This window comes from Perognathus longimembris, chromosome 3, assembly GCF_023159225.1.
Source record: "Perognathus longimembris pacificus isolate PPM17 chromosome 3, ASM2315922v1, whole genome shotgun sequence".
NCBI classification, from domain to species: Eukaryota; Metazoa; Chordata; class Mammalia; order Rodentia; family Heteromyidae; genus Perognathus; species Perognathus longimembris.
The window spans coordinates 75,160,868-75,185,609 of record NC_063163.1 but is presented as its reverse complement, the minus strand read 5'-3'; the positions used below and the strand labels follow the sequence as shown (position 1 = coordinate 75,185,609).

General features: G+C 48.7%; 1 protein-coding gene and 1 long non-coding RNA gene across 8 annotated transcripts; both read left to right on the top strand.

Moving 5' to 3' along the window:
- The first annotated feature begins 771 nt into the window (after positions 1-771).
- Positions 772-18,884, top strand: LOC125348876 (zinc finger protein 564-like). Of its 7 annotated transcripts, none has more exons than XM_048342495.1 (6): positions 772-783; positions 8,777-9,054; positions 11,967-12,061; positions 14,964-15,090; positions 15,248-15,308; positions 16,375-18,884. In XM_048342495.1, the coding sequence occupies exons 4-6, from the start codon at positions 15,057-15,059 to the stop codon at positions 18,134-18,136; spliced, it is 1,857 nt and encodes a 618-aa protein (XP_048198452.1). In that variant the 5' UTR covers positions 772-783; positions 8,777-9,054; positions 11,967-12,061; positions 14,964-15,056; the 3' UTR covers positions 18,137-18,884. The 7 variants fall into 7 exon arrangements, with proteins under 7 accessions (XP_048198452.1, XP_048198448.1, XP_048198449.1 ...); XM_048342491.1 differs by lacking the exon at positions 772-783 and adding an exon at positions 7,899-8,046 and having other exon boundaries at positions 8,994-9,054; positions 11,967-12,014; XM_048342492.1 differs by lacking the exon at positions 772-783 and adding an exon at positions 7,899-8,046 and having other exon boundaries at positions 8,994-9,054.
- On the top strand, positions 10,491-11,432 carry LOC125348879. Its single transcript, XR_007210415.1, has 2 exons — positions 10,491-11,311; positions 11,359-11,432. It is a non-coding gene; the product is annotated as an uncharacterized LOC125348879 (long non-coding RNA).
- Positions 18,885-24,742: the final 5,858 nt, after the last annotated feature.

The window sequence follows — 24,742 nt, the reverse complement described above, 5'->3', positions numbered from 1 at the left end:
TGGCACAAATCTTTCAGCTTTAAAAAAACAAGTGGAGGGGGGCTGGGAATATGGCCTAGTGGTAAAGTGCTCGTCTTGTATACATGAAGCCCTGGGTTCGATTCCTCAGCACCACATATATAGAAAAAGCCAGAAGTGGCGCTGTGGCTCAAGTCACCGAGTGCTAGCCTTGAGCAAAAAGAAGCCAAGGACAGTGCTCAGGCCCTGAGTCCAAGGTCCAGGACTGGAAAAAACAAAACAAAACAAAACAAAAAACAAGTGGAGGGCTGGGAATATGGCCTAGTGGTAAAGTGCTTGCCTTGTATACATGAAGCCCTGGGTTCGATTCCTCAGCACCACATATGCAAAAAAAGCCGGAAGTGGTGCTGTGGCTTAAGTGGCAGAGTGTTAGCCTTGAGCAAAAAGAAGCCAGGGACAGAGCTCAGGCCCTGAGTTCAAGCCCTAGGACTAGCAACAAAAACAAAACCATACAAAAAAAAAAAAAAAAACAAGTGGAAAAAGCCAAGTACTGGTGGCTCATGCCTGTAACCCCAGCTAGTCAGGAGGTTGAGATCTGAGGATCGGGGTCCAAAGCCAGCCTGGGCAAGAAAGTCCATGACACTCTTATCTTCTTTGGACCACCCAAAAGCCGAAAGTGGAGCTATATTCCAGCACCATTACAGGCATAGGAAACAAACACCTAAGTAAATACATAAGTAAATGAACCCCCTTGCTCATGAATTCATTCCTGATGAGTTTCTGTGCCATGTTTCCCCTTGGAACCACACCTGTGCCCAGCAATGGGTGGATGCTTGCCTGATATCAAGGATTTTTGTTTTCTCCACCACCAGTCCTGGCGACTCCAAAGACCCAACTCGTTACCCTGCAGCTGAGCGTGTGGGACCCGGGCTGCCTCAGATGGTCCTCCAGGAGTCCTGTGTCCCACCGTGGAGATGGTGGAAGGTCTCTGATGTCCAGGGACTGGTGGGCAGCGGGAGGGGAGGCAGGACACAGCGCCTCATGGGGAGAGAGCGTGTCGTGGGACACTGGATGGCACATGCATGACCTGTGCACTTGTCCACACTGGGAAAGGGACAAGAGCAGAGCAATCCCTCAAGTCAACTGAGAGGAAGGAAGAGGGGAGGGGAGGAAGGAGAAGAGCAGGAGGAGGAGGAAGAGGAGGAGGAAGAATAGGAGGAGCAGAGAGAAAGAGGAGGAAGAAAAGGACAAAGAGGAAGAAGGAAGATGTAGAGGAGGAGGAGGAGGAGGAGGAGGAGGAGGAGGAGGAGGAGGAGGAGGAAGAAGAAGAAGAAGAAGAAGAAGAAGAAGAAGAAGAAGAGGAGGAGGAGGAGGAGGAGGAGGAGGAGGAGGAGGAGGAGGAGGAGGAGGAGAAGAAGAAGAAGAAGAGGAGGAGGAGGAGGAGGAGGAGGAGGAGGAAAGAGGAGGAGGAGGAGAAGGAGGAGGAGGAACAAAAAGAAGAGGAAGAGGAGGAACAAGAAGAAGAGAATGAAAGGGAGGAAGAGGAAGAAGAGGAGAAGGAGGAAGGAAGAAGGTGACACAGAGATAGAGACAGACAGATAGGGGAGCAGAGACAGACAGGAGCAGCAAGACAGACAAACTGAGAGACACAGACAAGAGACAGACAAGGAGAGATGGGGTTGAGGTCGGGGGAGAGACAGGGAGACAAGATGGGAAGACAAAGGGCAAGGCACACAGAAGCTACATTTCCTGACATGAGTCCCCTGCCGTATGATAGATCTGGGAACTCAGTTCTCCCGATGGAATGTTCGCCTCTAACAATTTTGTGTGCCCTCCTTCGCCACCCCCCCCCCCCCCGAGGACCTGGAAAACCACCAGCTCTCCGGGCACAGATGCAACAAAGCACATGATCTCATTTTGATGTGGAATCCAAACAAAAACTAAACTTCACAGAAACACATCCTAGGAAAATCCAGTTGGTATATATAGGCTTTTGGTAGTTCACTGGAGATAAGTCTCATGGATTTTCCTGCCTCAGCTGGCTTTGAACCGTGATCCTCACATCTCAGCCTCCTGAGTAGGTAGGATTACAGGTGTGAGCCACCAGCGTCTGGCTGGAGTCGTTAATTATGAGCCTCATCGCCCCATTGATGCCTTCCTCACTTACACACACACACACACACACACACACACGGAAGATGGATTCTCAGTCTCCTGACCTCTCTCTTCCATCTGCCACTTTCCCATTTTTTCCCCCACTGGTTTCCAACTGATCATGAAGCCAGGTTAAAAGCATGGAAACAACCCCCGGCACTGGTGGCTCCAGGCCTGTGATCTCAGCTGCTCAGGAGGCTGAAACATCTGAGGATCTAGGTAAAAAACCAGAGTGGACAGGAAAGTTTGCAAGACTTGTATCTCCAATGAACCAGCAGCAAGCCAGATGTGCAGTTATGCCTCTGGTGAAACAGTGTCAGCCTTGAGTGAAATAGCCAAAATGCACTGTGGCCCTGATTTGAGTCCCAGTACTGGTGTGTGCACATGTGCACATACACACACGTGCACGCACACGCATGTAAACATCAAGAGAAAATTTCCCCTCTGTATCTAGTTTTTCTCACCTGTGCAGAGAACTTACCTCACACCATAGCAGACAATCCCCCCAAAATGAGAAAAACCTTTCAGACATCCATCACACTCTCTGAGAGACCCCTAGGGTCCATATGCTAGAACATTCTACAAGTGGGATAGAGAGGTAGCCTTTCCGAATTGTAGGTGGCTACTAGTTTCCAAGGTCTCGCCTGGTGTGTGGTGAGCTGGAAGAAAGGTTACACAAGCTGAAACTCCCAGCCCTGCCCCAATGTATGTCTCCCCCTCTTGAGAAACCCCCGTTTAACGTTCCTGAGCAGTTTGGGCACACTTGAGCGGGAGCTTGAAGAAGTCAGCCTTCCATCATTTCATCTCTTCCCTGCTCCCTGCCCTCTTCCAACGCTTCTGGCTTTGGTCCTGCTGGATGTGTGTACTGGGGTGTGGGAGGACTCCCCCAGGGGCCCTGGCAGGGCTGAGGCAACCTTGGGGAGCCTGTGTCCTCGCTTTTGCTCCCTTTCCACTTACCAGGGCTGAGTCAATTATCTGAGTTTCTCCAGGGCCTGAGAACTGTTCCAAAATGATTTTCCAAATTTGGCATTTGGGACTCTGTGGGGAGGAAGGCCTGACTTGTGGCTGCTCGCTGGGGCGGAGGAGGCAGCCAGCCTAACCCCATGGTCTGTCCATCTGCCCGCCTGCCACTTCCTCAGGCTCCTGTCCAATTACAGCTGTTGTTAAAGTTTTTTTTTTTTTTTTTTTTTGCCAGTCCTGGGGCTTGAACTCAGTGCCTGAGCACTGTCCCTGGCTTCTTTTTGCTCAAGGCCAGCACTCTACCACTTGAGCCACAGTGCCAATTCTGGCTTTTTCTATTTATGTGATGCTGAGGAATCAAACCCAGGACTTCATGTATGTGAGGCAAACACTTTAACACTAGGTCATATTCCCAGCCCCTAAAGATAAAAATATCACAAGCCGGGCAGACAATGGTGGCTCATGCCTCTCATCCAAGCTATTCAGGAGGCTGATATCTGTGGATCATGGTTTGAAGCCAGCCTGGGCAAGAAAGTTCCAGAGACTCTTATCTCTAGTTAATCATCAAAAAGCCAGAAGTGGAGCTGTGGCTCATGATAAAGCATGGACCTAGAGTAGAAAAGCTCAGGGACAGGTCTCAGGCCCTAAGTTCAAGTCCCAGGACAAGCATACACGGGTGTGCGTGTGCGCACACACACACACACTCTCACACTAATTAATAGTAATAATAGTAATAATAATAATAATTTTAAAACAGCTAGAGACTGAGACTAGTGGTTCGTGTCAGTAATTCTTCCTGCCCAGGAGACTGAGATATAAGGACCACAATTCAAAGGCAGTATAGGCATTTTCTGCCCACGAAACTCTTTTATTGTGCTAGTCTTGAGCTTGAACTCAGGGTGTGGGCACTGTCCCTGAGCTTCTTTTGCTCAAGGTTAGCATTCTACCACTGGAGCCATAGCACCACTTCTGGCCTTTTCTGTTTATGTGGTACTAAGGAATTGAACCCAGGGTTTCATGCATGCCAGGCAAGGACTCTACCACTAAGCCACATTCCCAGACCAAGAATTTTCTAAGTCTATTTTTATTTTTCTGTTGGTTATGTGGCTTGAACTCCAAGCCTGAGCACTATCCTTGAGCTCTTTTTGTTTTGTTTTGTTTTGTTTTTGCCAGTGCTGGGGCTTGGGACTCTGGGCCTGAGCACTGTCCCTAGCTTCTTTTTGCTCAAGGCTAGTACTCTACCCCTTGAGCCACTGCACCCCCTTCTGTCTTTTCCTATATATGTGGTACTGAGGAATCGAACCCAGGGCTTCATGTGTAAGAGGCAAACACTCTACCACTAGGCCATATTCCCAGCCCCCTTGAGCCCTTTTTGCTAAAGGCTAGTGCTCTATCACTTTGAGCCATAGCTTCACTTCCCATGAGACGCTTATCTCCAATTAACCACAAAAAAGCCTTAAGTAGAACTGTGGTTCTAGTGGTAGAATGCCAGCTTTAAAGTTTGAGAAAGCTAAGGTGCTCAGCCTTTTTATTTATTCATTTTATTTTTTGCTGGTCTTGGGCTTGATCTCAGGGCCTGGGCACTGTCCCTGTGCTTCTTTTGTTCAAGGCCAGCACTCTGCCACTTGAGCTGCAGTGCCACTTCTGGCCTTTTCTGTTTATATGATACTGAGGAATCCAACCCAGGGCTTCATGCATGGTAGGCAAGCACTCTACCGCTAAGCCACCTTCCCAGCCCCCCTGGTTCTTTATTGTTTGTGGTTGGGCTTGAACTCAGGGCTTGAGTGTATTCCCCGAGCTCTTTTTTTTTTTTTTTTTTTTTTGCCAGTCCTGGGCCTTGGACTCAGGGCCTGAGCACTGTCCCTGGCTTCTTTTTGCTCAAGGCTAGCACTCTGCCACTTGAACCACAATGCCACTTCTGGCTATTTTCTATATATGTGGTGCTGGGGAATCGAACCCAGGGCTTCATGTATACGAGGCAAGCACTCTACCACTAGGCAATATCCCCAGCCCCCCAAGTTCTTCTTGTTCTTTTGTGTCTACTGCTTTGAGCCACAGCTCTACTTCTGGCTTTTTGTTAGATAATTTCCTACTTGAGCTGGTTCTGAACCAAAATCTTTGGATCTCAGCCTCTGGAGTAGCTAGGATTTCAGGCATGAACTACAGGTCCCCAGTGATATTTGGATATACTTACCAACGCTAGTTTGAAGCAGATGAATAACGGGGAAGTGTAGGCTAAGGCTTGTGAACACTCCAAAAATGAGCCCATTTTGAGCTTCCAAAAAGAGTCATACTGTTGTTGTGTTGGTGCTTCTGTATAACTAACTGCCTTGTGTTCCTCAGCACCAGAGCGTTACAGTGGGAAAAGTCAACACACCATAAAGGAAGCAAGCTTTGCACACATGTGGAGGGAGGTTCTGTATGTCTGAGGGTATAACTGGGGAGGAGGGGAGAGGCTGAATTCCATAGAGTTAATTTGGTTTGGACACACAGAGTTGCCGGAATTAATCAATAACTTGTATTCATGAAGGAACTCTAGATGAGTTCCTCTTTGCTCCATATCAAGAAGGAGGATGGTGGGAAGAGGGAATGGTTTGTGATAGTTTCCAGATTTTAAAACCCAGCACCAGGGGCTGGGGATATGGCCTAGTGGCAAGAGAGCTTGCCTCCCATACATGAAGCCCTAGGTTCGATTCCCCAGCACCATGTATACAGAAGACGGCCAGAAGGGGCGCTGTGGGTCAAGTGGCAGAGTGCTAGCCTTGAACAAAAAGAATCCAGGAACAGTGCTCAAGCCCTGACTCCAAGTCCCAGGACTGGCCAAAAAAAAAAAAAAAAAAAAAGTTTGAGAATATGGTTGTGGTGTGTGTGTGTGTGTGTGTGTGTGTGTGTGTGTGTGTGTGTCTAGCATTGGGGCTTGAACTCAGGGCCTGAGCACTGTCTCTGGCTTCTTTTGCTTTTTTTTTTTTGCCAGTCCTGGGCCTTGAACTCAGGGCCTGAGCACTGTCCCTGGCTTCCTTTTGCTCAAGGCTAGCACACTGCCACTTGAGCCACAGCACCACTTCTGGCCGTTTTCTATATATGTGGTGCTAGGGAATCAAGCCCAGGGCTTCATGTATATGAGGCAAGCACTCTTGCCACTAGGCCATATTCCCAGCCCTGCTTCTTTTGCTCAAGGCTAGTGCTCTACCACTTGAGCCATAGCACAATTTCTGGCTTTTTCTGCTTATGTGGTACTGAGGAATCAAACCCAGGGCTTCATGCATGCTAGGTAAGCACTCTACCACTAAGCCACACTCCCAGCCCTGTTTGTTCAATTTTTTTTGGGGGGGGGGGGCCATTCCTGGGGCTTGGACTCAGGGCCTGGGCACTGTCCCTGGCTTCTTTTTTTTTTTTTTTTTTTCTCAAGGCTAGTACTCTGCCACTTGAGCCACAGCGCTACTTTTGGCCGTTTTCTGTATATGTGGTGCTGGGGAATTGAACCCAGGGCCTCACTTATACGAGGCAAGCACACTTGCCACTAGGTCATATCCCCAGCCCAATTTTTTATTGCTATTATGAAGGTGCCATACAGAGGGGGTTACAGTTATGTAAGTCAGGTAAAGAGTACATTTGTTTCGGACAGTGTCACCCCTCTCCTCTCTACCCACAAGTGTATCCCTGACTTTTTTTTGGGCTCAAGGTTGGCCACATGTCCACTTCTGGCTTATTTTGGTGGTTCATAGATGAAGAGTTTCATGGCTTCATGGTAGAGTGCTTGCCTTGCATGCATGAAGCTCTGGATTTGATTCCTCAGTACCACATAAACAGAAAAAGCCAGAAGTGGTGCTGTGGCTCTAGTGGTAGAGTAATAGCCTTGAGCAAAAGTAGCTCAGTGACAGTGCCCAGGGCCTGAGATAAAGCCCCAAGACTGGCCAAAAAAAAAAAAAAAAAAAAAAAAAGAAAGAAAGAAAGAAAAAGAAAATGATTCTCATGGACTCATGGCTTCAAACCAGGATCCTTAGAACGCAGCTTCCTGTGGCTTTGGATCACAGGTCTGAGTCACCAGTGCCATATATATATTTATTTTTGCCAGTCTTGGGGCTTGAACTCAGGGCCTGAGCACTGTCCGTGGTTTTTTGTTTTTTTTTTATCTTGCTCAAGGCCAGCACTTTACCACTTGAGCCACAGAGCCACTTCTAGCCTTTTCTGTTTATGTGGTGCTGAGGAATCGAACCCAGAACTTCATGCATGCTAGACAAGCACTCTACCACTAGGCCACATTCCCAGCCAGTGCTATATATGTCTAACTTGAATGCAGGGTTTCTGGGGAGCTGTGGGTAATATTTACTTTTAATATTTACTTATAATGTTTACTTGTCTTCCCTCTTAATGTTACCAAGGTATAACTGTAGGTTTCAGTGCATTTAATAACTATTCTTGCTGGACACAGGTGGCTCACGCTTGTAATCCTAGTTCGAAGCCAGCCTGGGTAGGAAAATCTGAGTCTGAATTCCCCCAGCAGAATCTGTGATCCCATCTCCAGAAGGAAGAAGCATGAAGAACCCAATGGTAGGAAGTTCTTTTTGCCTGTGGAAAGCCAAGAGAAAATCCAGTTTGAACGTGGCGTTTACACCACGCTGAGCCGATTCTGCACACTTAGAAGATGCCCGGCGAGGGGAGGAGGGAAAGGCTGTCACTTCCCTCTTCCCTGTCCGGAAGTGTAGGGGTGGGGCGCATCGCTTGTCATTCATGACGCTCCAGCCAATCCGAAGAAGCAACGATCCCGTACAACTGCCCAATCAGGTCCGCCTGCAAGAGGAAGGGGCGGTTCCACGTGGGTGGATCTTCCTTTCCGCCGCCGCCATTTTCTCGTCTCGACTTCGGTTGTCGCGCGGCCTCCCTGGGCGGCTCGATTTCCGTGGTTACTTGACGTGAAAAGGTCGCGGGGGGCCCCGTCGGGGGGGCGCTGGGACACCCCGGGCTTACGACATGGTGAGTGTAGGCTCCGGAGGTTCCCAGAGTCCGGGAAGATTTGCTGTTGGGAACCGGCCGGAAGCGGCTGTGGTGGACACCGGCCGGGGCTTCCGCCGTCCCGGAGCGCGAGGCCTGCGCGGGTCACGGCCTCCGCTGAGTCCCCGAGGCGCTGCGCGGCCTGCGGGCGGGAGGTCGGGGGTCCCCAGGTCCCCCTGGGTGCCTGGGCGGCGCCGGGAGGCCTCCCCGAGCGCCTGCGGCCCGTTGGCCCGCCAACTTGGGGGAGCCCCACTGCCTTATGGGGGTGATCGCCGAGTCACCCCAGATTCTGAGGCGATCCGATCCAACAAAGGATAGAAATGGAGTGTGACACTCAAAAGTAACGTGTGCGGCGCCTGGGGCTTGAACTCGGTCCCTGGGCGCTGCCCCTGAGCCCTCTCAAGGCTGGTTGGTGCCCTACCACTTGAGCCACTGCTCCACTTAATGCTTTCTGGTAGTTCATTGGAGATTAAAAAAGAAAAAAAGAGGCTTGTGGGCTTTACCCCCCCTCCTCACCGCCGTGCTGCCTTTGAACCTCGATCCTCAGATCTCAGTCTCCCGAGTAGCATGGGATTAGAGGCGTAAGCCCACCGGCACCCGGCAGGCTTAAGAAGTTGAGAATGGAAAAACCCAGCATTAAGGGGAACGCGGCCTGAGCAGTTAGGAAAATGCCAGCTTCCCAGGCCTCCCCGAATATGGGAGAGGCTCACAGCAGTGGCTGATCTCAGGGAAAGGAAAGGGCCCATGACGAAGCAGATTTTTGTAAAGGATCTGCGCCCGTCGCCTGCCCATGGATTTAATTATATGTATGAGAGGCAACGCATGTGCGCGTGAAAACCTAAGTAGGGGTTTGTGGTGCAATGGCCTGGCTTCCGCCGCGCCGGTGCCTCAGCTTGGTTAGAACTGACCCGCAGTTTTTCTACCCCTAGGAAGAGACGTCCTAACAGAAAACTGATCACTAATTACCCCCAAGGAGGAGTGGCCGCGGAGGTACTAGGGAGGAGAGAGAACCCACGGGTTGGTGGGGGGCCTTGGAGAGGGGGTTGGTTTCAGCATTCTTTCCTTACAGTTAACCTGCCTCAACTTATGATGAACAAGATCCTGATAAATTAGGGGGGAGGTGCAGATAGAATTGGAGGGTTTTTGTTTTTGTTTTGCCAGTCCTGGAGTTTGAACTCAGGGCCTGAGCACTGTCCCTGGCTTCTTTTTTTTTCTTCTTTATTTATTTTGCCAGTCTCGGGCCTTGGATTCAGGCACTGAGCACTGTCCCTGGCTTCTTTTCTGCTCAAGGCTAGCACTCTGCCACTTGACCCACAGCGCCACTCCTGGCCGTTTTCTGTATATGTGGTGCTGAGGAATCGAACCCAGGGCTTCATGTATTCGAGGCAAGCACTCTTGCCACTAGGCTATATTCCCAGTCCGTCCCTGGCTTCTTTTTGCTCAAGGCTAGCACTCTGCCACTTGAGCCTCAGCACCACTTTGGGCTTTTTCAATATATGTGGTGCTGAGAAATCGAACCCAGGCTTCATGTATACGAGGCAAGCACTTTACCACTAGGCCATATTCCCAGCCCAGAATTGGACTTTATTTTGATTGTAACTTTTATTTTAACTCTGGGGCTTGAGCTCAGTGCCTGGGACCAGAGCCTTAGCTTTTTTTGCTCAAGGCTAGTACTCTTATCACTTGAGCCACAGCTCCACTTCTGGCTTTTTGGGGGTAGTTTAGTGGGGATAAGAGTCTCAGACTTTCAGCCTGGCTTTGTATATCTTCAGATCTCAGCCTCCTGGGTAGCTAGGATTACAGGCCTGAGCTAGCCTCATCCAGTTTGTGTAACTATTTTAGAGCCGAGATGGGGCTGAAGATATTACCTATCAGGGAGCCAGTCTCTCATCCTGCTCTGTCCCTAGGAGGGGGGAGGGGGGCAGTCACCAGCTGTCTGAACTGTTGTCCCACAGGATGAATGTCATTTAGGAAGACTCCAAGCCCTTCTGGCACAGGCTGAAATCCCTGTAGGAGTATGACCTGGCATCTGATGAAGTCAGTGTGGAGTTGCAGCAAGTGTGGTCCAAAAGCAGAGGAACTGGACCAGATGATTAAAGTGACCACAGCTATTGCAGGAGTTTGCCTTTAAAGGAACCCCGCCACCCATACATAGCGTCCACCTTGTCTACTAGACCAGAGGCTTGGATTGCATGTGATCCATGATCTTTCTTCTTTCTTTTTTTTTTTTTGCCAGTCCTGGGCACTGAACTCAGGGGCCTGAGCAGTGTCCCTGGCTTCCTTTTGCTCAAGGTTAGCACTCTACCACTGGAGCCACAGCGCTACTTCTGGCTATTTTCTATATATGTGCTGGGGAATCGAACCCAGGGCTTCATGTATATGAGGCAAGCTCTCTTTCCTCTAGGCCATATTCCCAGCCATCTTAAGATGTTAATATGAAAGTAATGTTTTTCCTTCAGGTACACACATGTGCCTCCAGCACTAGGTAGATCTATGGCCCTTCTAGTTGATAAAATCAACACTTGCCAAGAAATCTTCCTTGTTGGGTCACTATATGGAGCCAATCAAGATAGGTTTGTGAGTGTCTTAGCCTACTGCACTGACATATATACAGAGGCCAGCCCCATAGTGGTTCTGGCCAATCCCAAGGTCACTATAATTAAGAAATTTGCACCAGAGCTACCCTCTCTTGGCATTGTTTTCTGTCATCATCATCATCATTGTTGTTATTGTAGATCTGGACATCTAGGTGTTTCCATGAGCATAATCTACATCAAGGAGGTTAGGCTAAAGAGCACCTTCCCTCCCAGTTGATTGGAAAGGTAAGATAGGCCACATTACCCTTGGTGAATAGTCTGCGTGGGATCCAATGCTGATGGCTAACCACAGCCATGGCTCCCTGGGTCTGTCTGCAGGGGAGGATCCTGGCAGTGTGTGCCAAGTGACATGGGTGGAAGCATGCAGCTTTTCTCAGGCTGCGGTGCTCAGTGCCTCACTTGGGTAGATCTTATGGGGGGAAAAAGCCTTGAGATGCCATCAGGAGTCTTTTTGCCAGAAGGTGAGAGAATGAGAAATGGGATACCTGACTGGTTAGTGAATCCCATCCTGTCTGACAGGTTTTTTTTCTTGCCTGGAGATAGGGCATGATGTTTACTGGGCATACTGGAAGGCCCAACTGTTCCTCATAGGTAGAATTCCAGTGTTCTGAAAATTGACGTCACACAGGGTTCAGGCTCCCTGATTATAGGTAGTGTTTTTAAAACAAATGAGGAACTTAGTGCTCCCTGATTATAGGTAGTGTTTTTAAAACAAATGAGGAACCTAGTATCCAGTTAAAAAAGAGCATGGAGCTGTCACTGGACAGTGGGAAAAGGAGGATTTCTGCTAGTACTCCTATAGTAGCCTGAAGTAACACATTTTCTATGGCTTCATTGGGCTGAGGGAGCCCCATGTAGAACCGGGGGTAGGAAGTGGCATTCGTGGTTGGCCATATTGACCGAGGAGTTGGTACCCCTGTCTGCTGCTGTCTCAGATCAAACGATTTGATCAGAAACCATTGCAGTTCTTTGCCCTCATGGCAGTGAGTGGGAGCCTTGGAGGAGGGTTGAGAGTCCTCCTGGGGTCCTTTTTATTCCATCCAGGGCAAAGTAAGCAACTTCTTGTTACAAGTCGAAAACCAGGAATTCCTTAGGCCCCAGGGTCTGTCTCAGTCCTCTGGGAAAGGAGTCTCAAGTCCTCAGTGGCTCACAGGAACGAGTGCCCTTTGGCATCTCCCCAACAGAAGCAATGTACTCAGTGTGCACTTTACCCACTGTCAGCTCCTTGTACCTGGCTGGCTGTAAGAGTGGCCAGGATCCACAGCCTACTCTAACCTGACATTTTCCCCCCTTCCTTTGGTGCAGGAAGAATCCTTGCCTCCTCTCTCTGACAACCTATTGGATTTGTCCCAGGTGAGTTACTTACTACCTTGCATGGTCACCAGCCTCCACATGGACAAGTAAGTCACTGAGGAGAAATGGCCTGCCATGCACCATTCCATGTGGGTTGAGTTGAGCCTTGGGTCTTTGAGTTTCGCTGGTTCTTTCCACCTTTTCTGAGGCTAGGGGCCTCCTGGTGGAACACAGATGGTAGTTAATACCCAGAGTCCTGGCTACCACGCTCTTTGTGACTGAGGAAACAGTGCTGGGACATTGTCATTTTGAGTGTTTTGAGGTAATCCAAATCTAGGGATAATTTTTTTTAATGTGGAGGGGTCTATTACATCTTGACCTTTTTTTCTGGAAGAGGGCCTCAGTCCATCCATACAGGTGTCAGCCAGCACTAGCAGGAGCTTGTGCCTGCACAAGGAGGCTCGCTGAAGTCAGCCTGCCAGTCCTCACCAGGATAAAGTTCTTTCCTTGTTTGGTTCCACTAAAGGGGGGGCTGTTTTGGTCTTGTTACAGGAGCCCTGGGAGCATGCCCAGTGGTGACTTGTTCAGAAAGGGCTTGGCAGTTAGGTCTGACCTAACTGGCCATACCTAGTTTTGTCATTACATTACTATTGTTGTTGTTGTCCAAGACTGGGACCCACACTTGGTATCTGGCACTTTTATTCTTCGGCTGATGCTCTACCACTTGAGCCATGCGTCCAACCCTAAGGGTTAATTAATTCCCCTTTACACCCCTCCCCCATTAAATTATTTTGACCCAGAAGAATGGCAGGATGTTATAGAACAGCAGGGGGTGGAGGCTTCCTGTAGGGGTGGCCAGAGTTTCCCCTGAGAGCTAGGAAACCACCTGTCTCTTCTTCTTTAGCTCCTCGATTCCTGACCTAGGGGTGCTGTCCCTGGGAGCTACCTCAAAGGCTTGAATGTCTCCTGCATTTCCCTTTTTTAAAACCAGTTATAGGGCTTGAACTCAAGACCTGGACGCTGTTCTGAGCTTTGTGCTCAAGGCTATTGCTCTAGTACTTGGGCCATAGCACCACTCTGGTTTTTGAGTGGCTAATTGGAGTTAAGAGTCTCATAGGGACTTTCTGCCTGGGCTGACTTCGAATTATGATCCTTGGAGCTCAGGCTGCTGAGTAGCTAGGTTTATAGTTGTGAGCCACTGCCACCTGCCACTTTCTTTTCTTACAAAAGATCTAACTGCAAGGTGGCATTAATTTACACTCCAAATTTCACACCACGTTCCTTTTCCCTAGCTGACATCGGTGCTGGCCATGGTATGGGACACAGTGTTCAGATCATTGGGATTAAAGCCATCCCAGTGCTTTTAAGATTGTTGTTGAGTGGAGATTCTGTAGGGATAGAATGAGGAAGGAAGTAGGAGATGGGATGACACCCCTATTAGTAGCTTGGGTATACCTCTGGAGTCAGTGGGATTACAGGTGTGAGCCACTGGCTCCCAGCTTTCAAGTTTTTATTTTTTTTTTTTGTCAGTTGTGGGGCTTGAACTTGGGGCCTGGGTGCAGTCCCTGAGCTCTTCAGCTCAAGACTAGCCCTCTAACACTTGAGCCACAGTGCCACTTGAGGTTTTCTGGTGGTTAATTAGAGATTAGAGTCATGGACTTTCTTCCCTGGGCTGGTTTTTAACTTCCATCCTCAGATCTCAGCCTTCTGAGTAGCTAGGATTATAGGCTGAGTCACCAGTACCCGGCTAATTATTTCTTTTTTCTTAATTTTTTTGGTCCGTTGTGGGGCTTGAACTGTGGCCTGGGCGCTGGCCCTGAGCTTGTCAGCACAAGGCTAGTGCTTTACCACTTGGAGTAAAGTGCTACTTCCTATTTTGTTTATCTTTAGTTGTACAAAAGAGTTGCCATTTAACAAAGTAGTTTATAAATATGGTGCATCTTCTTGAGTGTCAGCCCTTTCAACATGAAGATTATTTTGAACTCAGGGCCTATGTGCTGTCTCTAAGCTTATTTGTCCAAGGCTGGTGTTGTACCACTGAGCCATACCCACTTTGTGGATTCACTGGAGAGAAGAGTCTCATGGACTTTCTGGACCGAGCTGCCTTTCAACCTCGACCCGCAGATCTCAGCCTGCTGAGGAGCTGGATCAAAGCTGTGTGCTGTCTGGTCCAGCTTCCTTTCATCAAGCAACATAGTATATGCAAAATCAGTAAGAAAGGAGACTTACAAAGGAGTGAATATTGAAAGTAGATAACTTACTAACATGTTAGTCATTAACAGCTTCCCAAGTAGCTGGGTTTACAGGCCTGCCCTCCGGCCTCTGGCTCATGCTCGATATTCCACCCTACTTGGTTCTGGTGAGTAATTCTCATATGTTAGATGGAAGCTAATATTGTTTCATAAGGATTTCTGTGTATACCACAGCTTGGGATCTGTACTTGCTGGTGCCATACTGCTTGAGCCACGCCAGCAGCCTGGCCATTGACTGGTTATTTTGGAGATAGGCTTTCTGACCTGGCTACTATTAAAAGAAAAAAATAGCCTAAACTCAGGGCCCTCTGAATATCAGCCTCTGGAGTAGCTAGGAATAGAGGGGTATGCCAGCTGCACCCTGTTGTCCCTCATGAGTCCACACTCTGTGTAAGCATTGAAGTCTGAGGAGATAGCCTGTTCACATACACTGGGACATGGAGTCATGTCCCAGTTACCTCAGAACTTTCCAGATCCTGGGTAACATCCAACTTTGTGCTCAAGCATGTCTAGGAATATTACCTTAGGACAGGTGATGTTAACTTCGCCGCACTGAGCATTGCATGTTGCTGATGTGGTCTTAGAGACCCGCAGTGTGGATAGCAGGCACTCAACAATGATTCGGAAGTGTGGAGGTTACTCCTGCTGTCGTTAACAAGTATTTTCTCATTAGCAACGTGAAAACATCTTGAAAGTATGTCTAGATCTCCAGTACTGTGATCTCACCCTTCCTCGAAATACCCTTGTGATGTTTCAGGAATCGGTGACCTTCGATGATGTGTTTGTCAACTTCACCCTGGAGGAGTGGGCTCTGCTGGACCCCGCCCAGCAGCAGCTATACAGAAGTGTGATGGGCGAGACCTTCCGGAATCTGGCCTCTGTTGGTAAGGACTCCCGCCTCACTTCCTAGATGAGAGCACAACTAGCTCTTGCTTTGCTGTGCTGCTGTAAATGATTTCAAATAAAAATTCACTTTATGCCATAATCCTATCTAGAATTTAATCCCCATTTTTCTCATGTTTTTCTGGGTCTGCATTTTAGGAAAAACACAAGAAGACCAAAATATGGAAGATGAATGCAAAAATCCCCCCATGGATCTAAGGTAATTTTCACTCATGAGAATCAGAGAGTCCTAGTAGAATTTAAGAACAAGAAGACTGTTAATAGGTTCAAGTTGGCTTCACTCAGAGTTTTCTCTGCGGAGTGTTCAGGTTCGGCACTGGTGGCTCATGCCTGTACTTTTAGCTCCTAAAGATGAGATCTTAGGATTGCAGTTTGAAGCCAACCTGGGCATGAAAGTCCCTGAGACTTGATTTTTACTAAATGACCATAAAAACAGATGTGACTCAAGTGGTGGAGGGCTAGCATTGAACAAATGAAGCTCAGGATCAGCACATAGGCCCTGAGTTCAAACCCCAACGTTGGCACAAAAAATAAAAATAAGGTATTGCCAGGTGCTGGTGGCTCACATCTGTAATCTTAGCTACTCAGAAGGCTGAGCTCTGAGGATGGCGGTTCAAAGCCATCCTGGGCAGGAGGGTCTGTGCTCCATTTAACCACCAGAAAACAGGAAATGGCACTGTGCCTCAAGTGGTAGAGTGCTAGCATTAAAAAGAAGCCAGGGACAGTTCTCAGACCCTGCATTCAAGCCCCAGGACTGGTTAAAAAAAAAAAAAATGGAATGGATAATACTCTGGAGTGTGGGCATGCGTGGTGTGTGAGAGGGATTTTGTTTGGATTGGGGACTGTTGAGTGTGGAGAGTCCTGGCTGCTCTTTCCTGCAGACTTGCAGACAGTGCTCAGAATGGCTCAGAAGCATTATTCTGTAGACTCTGGGAACATCTGTTTTGACCACATCTTCGTGATTAAAAAATATGGGGAGGGGCTGGGAATATGGCCTAGTGGTAGAGTGCTTGCCTTGTATACATGAAGCCCTGGGTTCAATTCCTCAGCACCACATATATAGAAAATGGTCAGAAGTGGAGCTGTGGCTCAAGTGGCAGTGTGCTAGCCTTGAGCAAAAAGAAGACAGGGACAGTGCTCAGGCCCTGAGTCCAAGGCCCAGGACTGGCCAAAAAAAAAAAAAAGAAATATGGGGAATAAAACCAGTGCCGGTCAGGGTGAGTAATCTAACCCCAAAAGTCCAACACTGTGCTTCTCCTTTCCAGAAATGAAGTGGTGGAAGGGCTCTCTGAGCATAAAGAAGTCATTCCATTTGAAGACATATTCGTCAGCACCTCTGATGTGGGGGACACACCAACACCCGCTACAGTAGATGCAGATGCAGATGCGAGCGAGGGCTGTGAGTACACAGAAGTCCTTGTGGACCCTTCATCCATGAGTGTGCCCTTTGCCAGTGCTGCCGGGCAGAATCTGTACGAGCCTCCAGGCTATGGCGAGGCCGCACATGCATACAAGGAGTATGAGACTGCCTTCAGCCAGCCCAGTGGTGCCGTGGAGGTGTCGGAGAGGGCGCCTGCCGGGGAGAAGCCGTACATGTGCAAGGAATGCGGGAAGGGCTTCAGCTCGGCCAGCTACTTTAAAATGCACGAGCGCATCCACACAGGCGAGAACCTGTGCATCTGTAAGCTGTGTGGGAAGGATTTCCTGTCTCTGCGGGACGTGCAGCGGCATGAGCAGACACACACAGGCGCCAAGCCGTTCGTGTGCAGGTACTGCGGGAAGGCCTTCAGCTCCTCCAGCTACATCAAGATCCATGAGCGCACACACTTCGGGGAGAAGCCGTATGTGTGCCAACAGTGCGGGAAGGGCTTTTTCTACCTGAATCACTTGCAGAAGCATGTGCATGCTCACAGTGGTGAAAAGAGCTATGTGTGCGAGCAGTGTGGGAAGGGCTTCAGCTCTCCTATCTACCTCCAGAGACACGAGCGCATCCACATGGGTGTGCGGCCCTACGTGTGCAAGCACTGTGGCAAAACCTTCAGCCAGTCCACATCGTGCATTGCCCATGAGCGCATTCACACCGGAGAGAAGCCTTTTGAGTGTAAGCAGTGTGGGAAAGCTTTCTACTCACTGCGGGTAGTCAAGTCCCACGAGCGCACACACAGTGGCGTGAAGCCCTGCGCATGCAAGCAGTGCGGGAAGGCATTCTACTCGTGGAGCGATGTGCGCAAGCATGAGCGCACACACAGTGGGGAAAAGCCATACGAGTGTAAGCAGTGTGGGAAGGCCTTTGCATCAACGCGGGACGTGCAGAGGCACGAGCAGACGCACAGCGGCGACAAGCCCTTCGTGTGCAAGTACTGTGGCAAGTGCTTCAGCTCGTCTAGCTACATCAAGGTGCACGAGCGCACACACACAGAGGAGAAGCCCTTTGTGTGCAAGCAGTGTGGCATTGGCTTCTTCTATGTGAGCCACCTGCGCCGCCACATGCTCACACACAACGCCGAGAAAAGCTTCGTGTGCAAGCTGTGTGGGAAGGCCTTCAGTTCTAAGAGCTATGTGAAGGTCCACGAGCGGATCCACACGGGGGAGAAGCCATTCGTATGCAAGATGTGCGGGAAGGGCTTCTTCTCCCTGAGCGATGCCCAGCGGCATGAGCGCACGCACACAGGGGAGCGGCCGTTCATTTGCAACCAGTGTGGGAAGGCCTTCTCTGCGTGGAGCGACTTCCGCAAGCACGAGCAGACGCACACGGGCGAGAAGCCGTTTGTGTGTAAGCAGTGCGGGAAGGCCTTCAGCTCGGCCAGCTACATCAAGGTGCATATTCGCATCCACACGGGCGAGAAGCCCTTCTCCTGCAACCAGTGTGGCAAGGCCTTCTTCTCCCTTGGCGACCTGCGCCGCCATGAGCGCACGCATAGTGAGCACAAGCCCTGCGTGTGTTCCCAGTGTGGGAAAGACTTCTTCCACAAGAGCCACCTGCGCCGCCACGAGCGCACACACAATACCGAGCAATCTGGCCCATGAGCCTTTGAGAACGTTCTCCTTCCGCTCCCAGGAAAGCTTGCACACGATCTCCGGCTGGAGAGAGTAGTGTGTGTGAACACGCCATGTGGGGAAGATGAGCACTCTTCCACTCCCAGTAGAGAGATGAGATGTGGGAGAGCCCACTCTTGGTGTGACAAGTACTTGCAACCATGAACTAAATCACCGTGGGAAAGAGTTTTGTAAGAGATGAGGCAAAGCCTCCTTCCTTCCAGTGATGCTCAGACACAAGCGCAGATTCTAGAAAGCCTGGGGTATAGGTGGAATCCACGTGCTGCCAGGTTAGAAGCTCAGCTCCAGCAGCTGGTGGTAGTCAATCTAGAAACTTCTGTGGGTGTGTAGGTATGGGTGTGCGGGTTTTGCCCTGGCCCTCGGTCCCTGTTTCATTCTGTTTTTTTCTTTACGAGCTATACCCCACTGTTATGTCTCGCCTCACCGCGGGCCCCAAGTCAGTGGAGCCATGGACCATGGAGTGAAATCTCAGACTAAAATCTACCCAGACACAGGCTGAGCGCAGAGCTGCTGGGCCAACGTGGGCACTGCGCTAAGGTACTGTGTGGTTTCTTTTTAAACGTGAAAAAAATAAATGAGTTCCTTAATCTTTCTTGTGTCAGGTCTTTTGTTAGAGCCACTGAGCCATGCATCACCCACGTTCTCTGCAGGGCGCTGCCTCCTCGTTCCTCATGCGCAGTGAGCTAGTGTGAAGAACGTGTGCAAACGCTTCCAAGTCGAGCAAGGATTTTCAAGTACATGGGAGTTTGTCATGGTAGAATCGTGGGCAGATGCTCATGGCTTGTGGCTGTCATCCTAGCTTTCAGGCTGAGATCAGAGGATGGGGGTAAGCCCAGCATGGGCAGAAATCACCAGTGAAAAGCTGGCCACAAGTTCAAAATGAGCCCGCAAAATAAGAGGGCTGTTGAACACAAGGCAATTGAAGAGCTTTACACAACGGAATGGAATGTTTTCTTTGTTACAGTATAGTACTGGCATTCTGCTGTGTCTTTTAAGTGTTTCGAACTGTGCTTTTTAAGTTTTTGCTTTTTGCTGTTTAATTGGAGATTGAGTGTCCGATTTGTTTTCCTGGGGGGTTGACTTGATAGCACTTTTCTCAGATCTCAGCCTCCCAAATAGCTAGGATTGCAGGCTGAGCCATTGAGGCTGTAATGTATTGACTTCTCTAGAAATGACAGAAATGGAAGGAAAAAGTTTTAAATGTCTTTCTCCATGCCCCATTGAACTAAGTCTCTGCATTTTGTAAGTTTAGTTTTCTGAGCTGCGGGATTAACTCCACAGTGGAATTTTTAATTTTATCCTTGTAATTAAAATTGTGTTGATCTAACTTCTTTGTGCAACAGTTTATTAATGAGATTTTTCACTTTTAATTTTGAACTGTGTTGGATCCTTAAACAGTTGAGGTGTATTTATTTGTAGTAGACCAGAAAGAGGGTTTAAATGTACATCATTTTAAAGTCATTGATAGTGGCAACTGAGAAAGGAATTTGCGATTTTCCTACTAGCTGGTTGTGTTTATGTATTTATGTATATATCACATCTTTTTAGGCAGCAAAAGACATTTTAACCAGATTTTCTGTTTTTCATTTTTCAATAGACATTGTCTCCAAAGAATCTCAGACATGTTAAAAAAGAGGTACCTAAATGTCTCAAACACCTTGCAGAATAACATATGTTCGATTCCTTGGTCTTTTCTTTTTTTTTGCCCTTGATAAAACATTTTGGCTAAATGGAAAGTAGAGTGATGAAAATAATTGTATATAGATTTTTAAAATGCAGATCTACTGAGAAAAATTTCTTAAATGGTTAAAGGGCTGTGCAAAATTGATCCCTACAGATCATAATGTGAAGACTGAAAACGGTGTTATGGGATAGTTGAGCAGAAGATAAATACAGAAAGAAGTAACTATTTCCTGTGTGTTAATCCTTTGACCTTTACATTTGTTGGCCAAATTCATGTAATTTCATCTTGGAGACAGTTTAGCAAAGCATTATTTTAGCAAAAATGGAGAATGTATTAAGGATTGACTGTATGTGCGCGCATATGCATGCGTGCACACCGGTCCTGGTGCTTGAACCAGGGCCTGGGCGCTGTCCCTGAGCTTTTTTGCTCAAGGCTGGCTCTACCGCTTGAGCCACAGCTTCACTTCCCCCCCCCTTCTCTCTCTCTCTGCTTAATTGGAGGTAAGAGTCTCACAGGCTTTCTGTGTGGGCTGGAACTGTGATCCTCTAATGTGGGCCTCATGGGTAGCTAGAAATACAGGGGTGAGTCACTGGTGCCCTACTGATTACTTACTAATTAGTTCCTCTGAAGACCAAAGTATTGAAATCAAGAGAATAATACTTTAATTGCCTGTTTATATGTAGAGGCAAGCTCACCTAAATATAAGATTCAGATCTTTTTTTTTCTTTTTGAAAATTTATATTTTGCTGTATTGGTCTTTAACTGATAAAAATAGTATCTTATTGTACTGATACCCTGTACAAAGATATATTATGTAATGTTTAAACAAAACATTGCCTCAGACTTTGAGCATTTTGTGATAGTCTTGTTGTTTAGCCCGAGCTGGGTTCACCCTCATCTTTCTGCCTTAGCCTCACCAGTACCAGGATTATAGGCGTGGACTACAGCCTTGTCCACAGGCGATCACATTTGAAAGGTTGTGCTCTCTCCAGTGCATGCATGTTCTAACTTAAAAGACAAAAAGTCAGCTGCTGTGTGTGGATCTCGGGACAATCCTGCTTGTGGGACCTTGTCTCTGCTGTTGAGGTTCTGGTGAGTTTGTAGTGGACTACCTCCTGTCTTGTGTAAAATGGCTTTTGTTGATGGTTCCATATACATTTAGAGTTCTTTTGTTTTTGTCTCTATGTAAAGGATGACATGTTGATAGAGATTGCATTGAAGCTGTAAAATGCTTTGTGTGTATGGATATTGTTAAAAAAACTTCATTCTTTAAATACAAGAAGTCTTTCCATTTTTGTGTCTCATTTCTTTCATGAGTGCTTTATAATTTTAATTGTACAGATCTTTTACCTCTTGTTAAATTTGTTCCTAGGAATGTGTGTGTATACATGTACATGCACGGACATGCACACTATTCTTGGGACTTGAACTCAGAGCCTAGGTGCTGCTCCTAAGGTTTTGCAATCAAGGCTAGTGAGCTACAGCTCCAACTTCTGACTTTTTGGTGGTTCATTGGAGAGGAGACTTGAGGGCTTCGTGAATGTGATCCATGATCCTTAGGTCTTAGCCTTCTGTGCAGCTGGGATTATAGGCAGGAGCTATTGGTGCCTGGCTAGCTAGCCATTCTGATTTCTGCCAGTGGGGACCCCAGAGGCCCCCATTTGGGCTCCTTTGGACACAGAAACTCCAAGCCAAGGTCTGTGTGGGGGACAGCGTTGGACTCCGGTGTGTGGGAAGCTCTGCAGGGGAAATGGAGCTGTGGAGGCGGGATTCTGCTGGGCCTGGGCTCTCCTCACAACCAGTGTGCCACCCATAGCCCAAACCTCTTATTCCATGGAGTGGACATACTGTGTCTGCAGTGCTTCCTCATTTTTGGTTTTTGGCCAGTCGTGGGACTTGAACTCAGGGCCTGAGCACTGTCCCTGCCCTCTTTGCTTAAGGCTAGCACTCTGCCACTAGAGCCACAGCGCCACCTCTGGCTTTTTTTTATATATGTGGTACTGAGGAATCGAACCCAGGGCTTCACGTATATGAGACGTTTACCACTAGGCCATATTCCCAGCCCCATGCTTCCTCATTCTGCACACACGCTCAGCTCCCTGCCCTGCAGCTGTCAACACATGCCCGGCATACCCAGATGGCAGAGTTAGCCTCTCCATGGCTCCCCGGACCAGTGAGCAGTACCACGGCGGCATGGTGGCCAGGAGCCCCTGTGGAGCCAAATCCCCAGTGGATTTAAGGAGGTGAGATCCACGCATCTAGCCTTACCAAGCACTGGTATTGCCAGTCTTGTGGGGACAGCCTAGCTCCTTGTGATTTCAGCCATGGGGTTCCAGTGAACCAGGATTGGAGTAGACGCAGACTCTTGTTCTTAGCATGGCGACTAGAGGGCCATTAAGAATGGATTTTTAAGCTAGGTAGCTCACACCTTAATCCTAGCTATTTAAGAGGCTGAGGTTGAGATCTAAGGGTTCCAATTCAAGGCCAATCCAGGCAGGAAAATCCTTGAGGTTCTTACTTCTAGTTAACTATCAAAAAGCCAGAAGTAGAGCTGCAGCTCCAGCTCAACTCTGGGCTGGGCCCTGTCCTGCGTTCTTCAGCTCAAGGCTAGTGCTCTGCCACTTGAGCCACAGTGCTGCTTCCAGTTTTCTGGTAGTACATTAGAGATAAGTGTCTCAGGGGAACTAGGAATGTGGCTTAGTGGTAGAGTGCTTGCCTGGCATGCATGAAACCCTGAGTTCGGTTCCTCAGCAACACATAAACAGAAAAAGGTGGAAGTGGCGCTGTGGCTCAAGTGGTAGAGTGAGAGCCTTGAGCCAAACAAAGCCAGAGACAGTGCTCAGGCCCTGAGTTCAAGCACCAGGACTGGGACTTTCCTGCCTGGGCTGCCTTTGAACCATGATCTCAGATCTCAGGATTACAAGCATGAGCGACTGGCTCCTGAATTTTCTTTTTTCTTGTGTCTTTGACGTTTGGCTGTCCACTTCCGAACACACCGCGTTCTTGTAACATCTGTGGGTTAAACCAATACTAGTTAAGATGTTCCCGCAGATTTTACATGGCTACAAATGCCCTGCCCCATACATGCTACTGTTTTCTAGACAGATCTCTGGTAATGACTCCTCCATGCTCATTAGCCAGGGTGGGCTTCTCCCCTGCATGCCCTCTCATGCTTTGAGTGTAGTGGGGATCACAGCATGCTCCCCCGAATGAGTGCATGTAGGGATGGAATAGGAAGCAACTGCAGGCTGCCCCACACTGCTTGCCCATAGAGGGTTTCTCTGTGGTGTGCTTTCTCCAGTGGAGCTCAGCATTGTGCTGCCACGCGGGGTTTCTCCGCTGTGGATCTTTTCACACTTGTGAGGACCCTGAAGCTTTTCCCACGCTGTGCACTGTGGAAGGTCTCTCTCCAGTGTGGGGCTTCTGGAGTTTCCTCACTGTGCAGAGTGAGCGCAGGCATTCCCCCACTGCTGGCACTCATGCGGTTCCTCTCCTGTGTGTGTCCTTTCGTGTCTGCGAACACGCCTGAAATGGGGGCTTTTCCCACACTGCTTGAGTTCACGGTGTTTTTCCTCTGCCCTTCCTGTCAGGCTTTCACACGTATCTTCCTCACACACAACTCCTCTCCATATTGCACGTGTGGACACATCTGCAAGAGAGCTCCAGCTCACCATGGCACAGCAGCTGGAGAAATTCCCATGGGGCCTCTTTTATGTTCACAGTCGCCCCGTGCTTACCTCTGAGAAGTGCAGTACTGGGGGTTTATTTAGGAAGGACCGCCCATGAGAAGTGCTAAAGGAATGAAGTCTGGAGGTTGTGTGGTCTCAAATGCTCGGCAGACCAGGTCCACGACAACTGTTAGCCGGTGGCTCACCTGTAATCCCAGCTGCTCAGAAGGCTGAGGTCTGAGGATCACTGCTCCAAGCCAGCCCAGGCAGGAAAAGTCTAAGTTAACCACCAAAAAGAGAAGTGGTGTTGTGGCTCAAGTGGTAGAGCACTACCTTGATTGAAAAAAGCTCAGGGACAGCACCCAGGCCCTGAGTTCAAACTCTACAACTGACAAAAAAAAAAAAAAAAAAAAAAGTTTGGCAATTTGCCTGACAGATATCCCTTTCTCCATGGCTGCTGTGTGCATCCCCAAAGCCGTGCCCTGGGCTGAAGACTCAACTTGTGACAGGAGGACAGGTCTCTGATCATGGACACGAGTGGCTGTGCTCCGCTGTTCAAAGGCCAAAGGGTTCATTTGTGTCCCTTGTACAGATGCAATGGGTCAAAACTCAGATTGGGTGGCGATGTGCAAAATATCAGTGATGAGGACACAAGATCCCCCCCAAACCAGGCAAGGGCAGAGGGCATAGGCCATCAGACAGGAAAGTGGGCTAGCAGGTAAGAGTACGAGAAGACAGAAAAGCCAGGTGCCAGTGGCTTACACCTGTAATCCCAGCTACTCGTGAGGCTGAGATCTGAAGTTTATGGTTCAAAGCCAGCCTGAGCAGGAAATCCATGAGTCTTAGCTCCAATAAACCACCAAATAGCCAGAAGTGGAGGTGTGGCTGAAGTGGTAGAATGCTAGCTTTGAGCAAAAAATCTCAGGAACAGACAGTTGGCAGCCAAGTACCAGTGACTCACACTTGTAATCCCAGCTACTCATGAGGCTGAGATCTGGAGATCATGGTTCAAAGCTATCCTGGGGGGCTAGAAATACGGCCTAGTGGCAAGAGTGCTTGCCTCGTATACATGAAGCCCTGGGTTTGATTCCTCAGCACCACATATATAGAAAAGGCCAGAAGTGGTGCTGAGGCTCAAGTGGCAGAGTGCTAGCCTTGAGCAAAAAGAAGCTAGGGACAGTGCTCAGGCCCTGAGTTAAAGCCCCAGGACTGGCAAAAAACAAA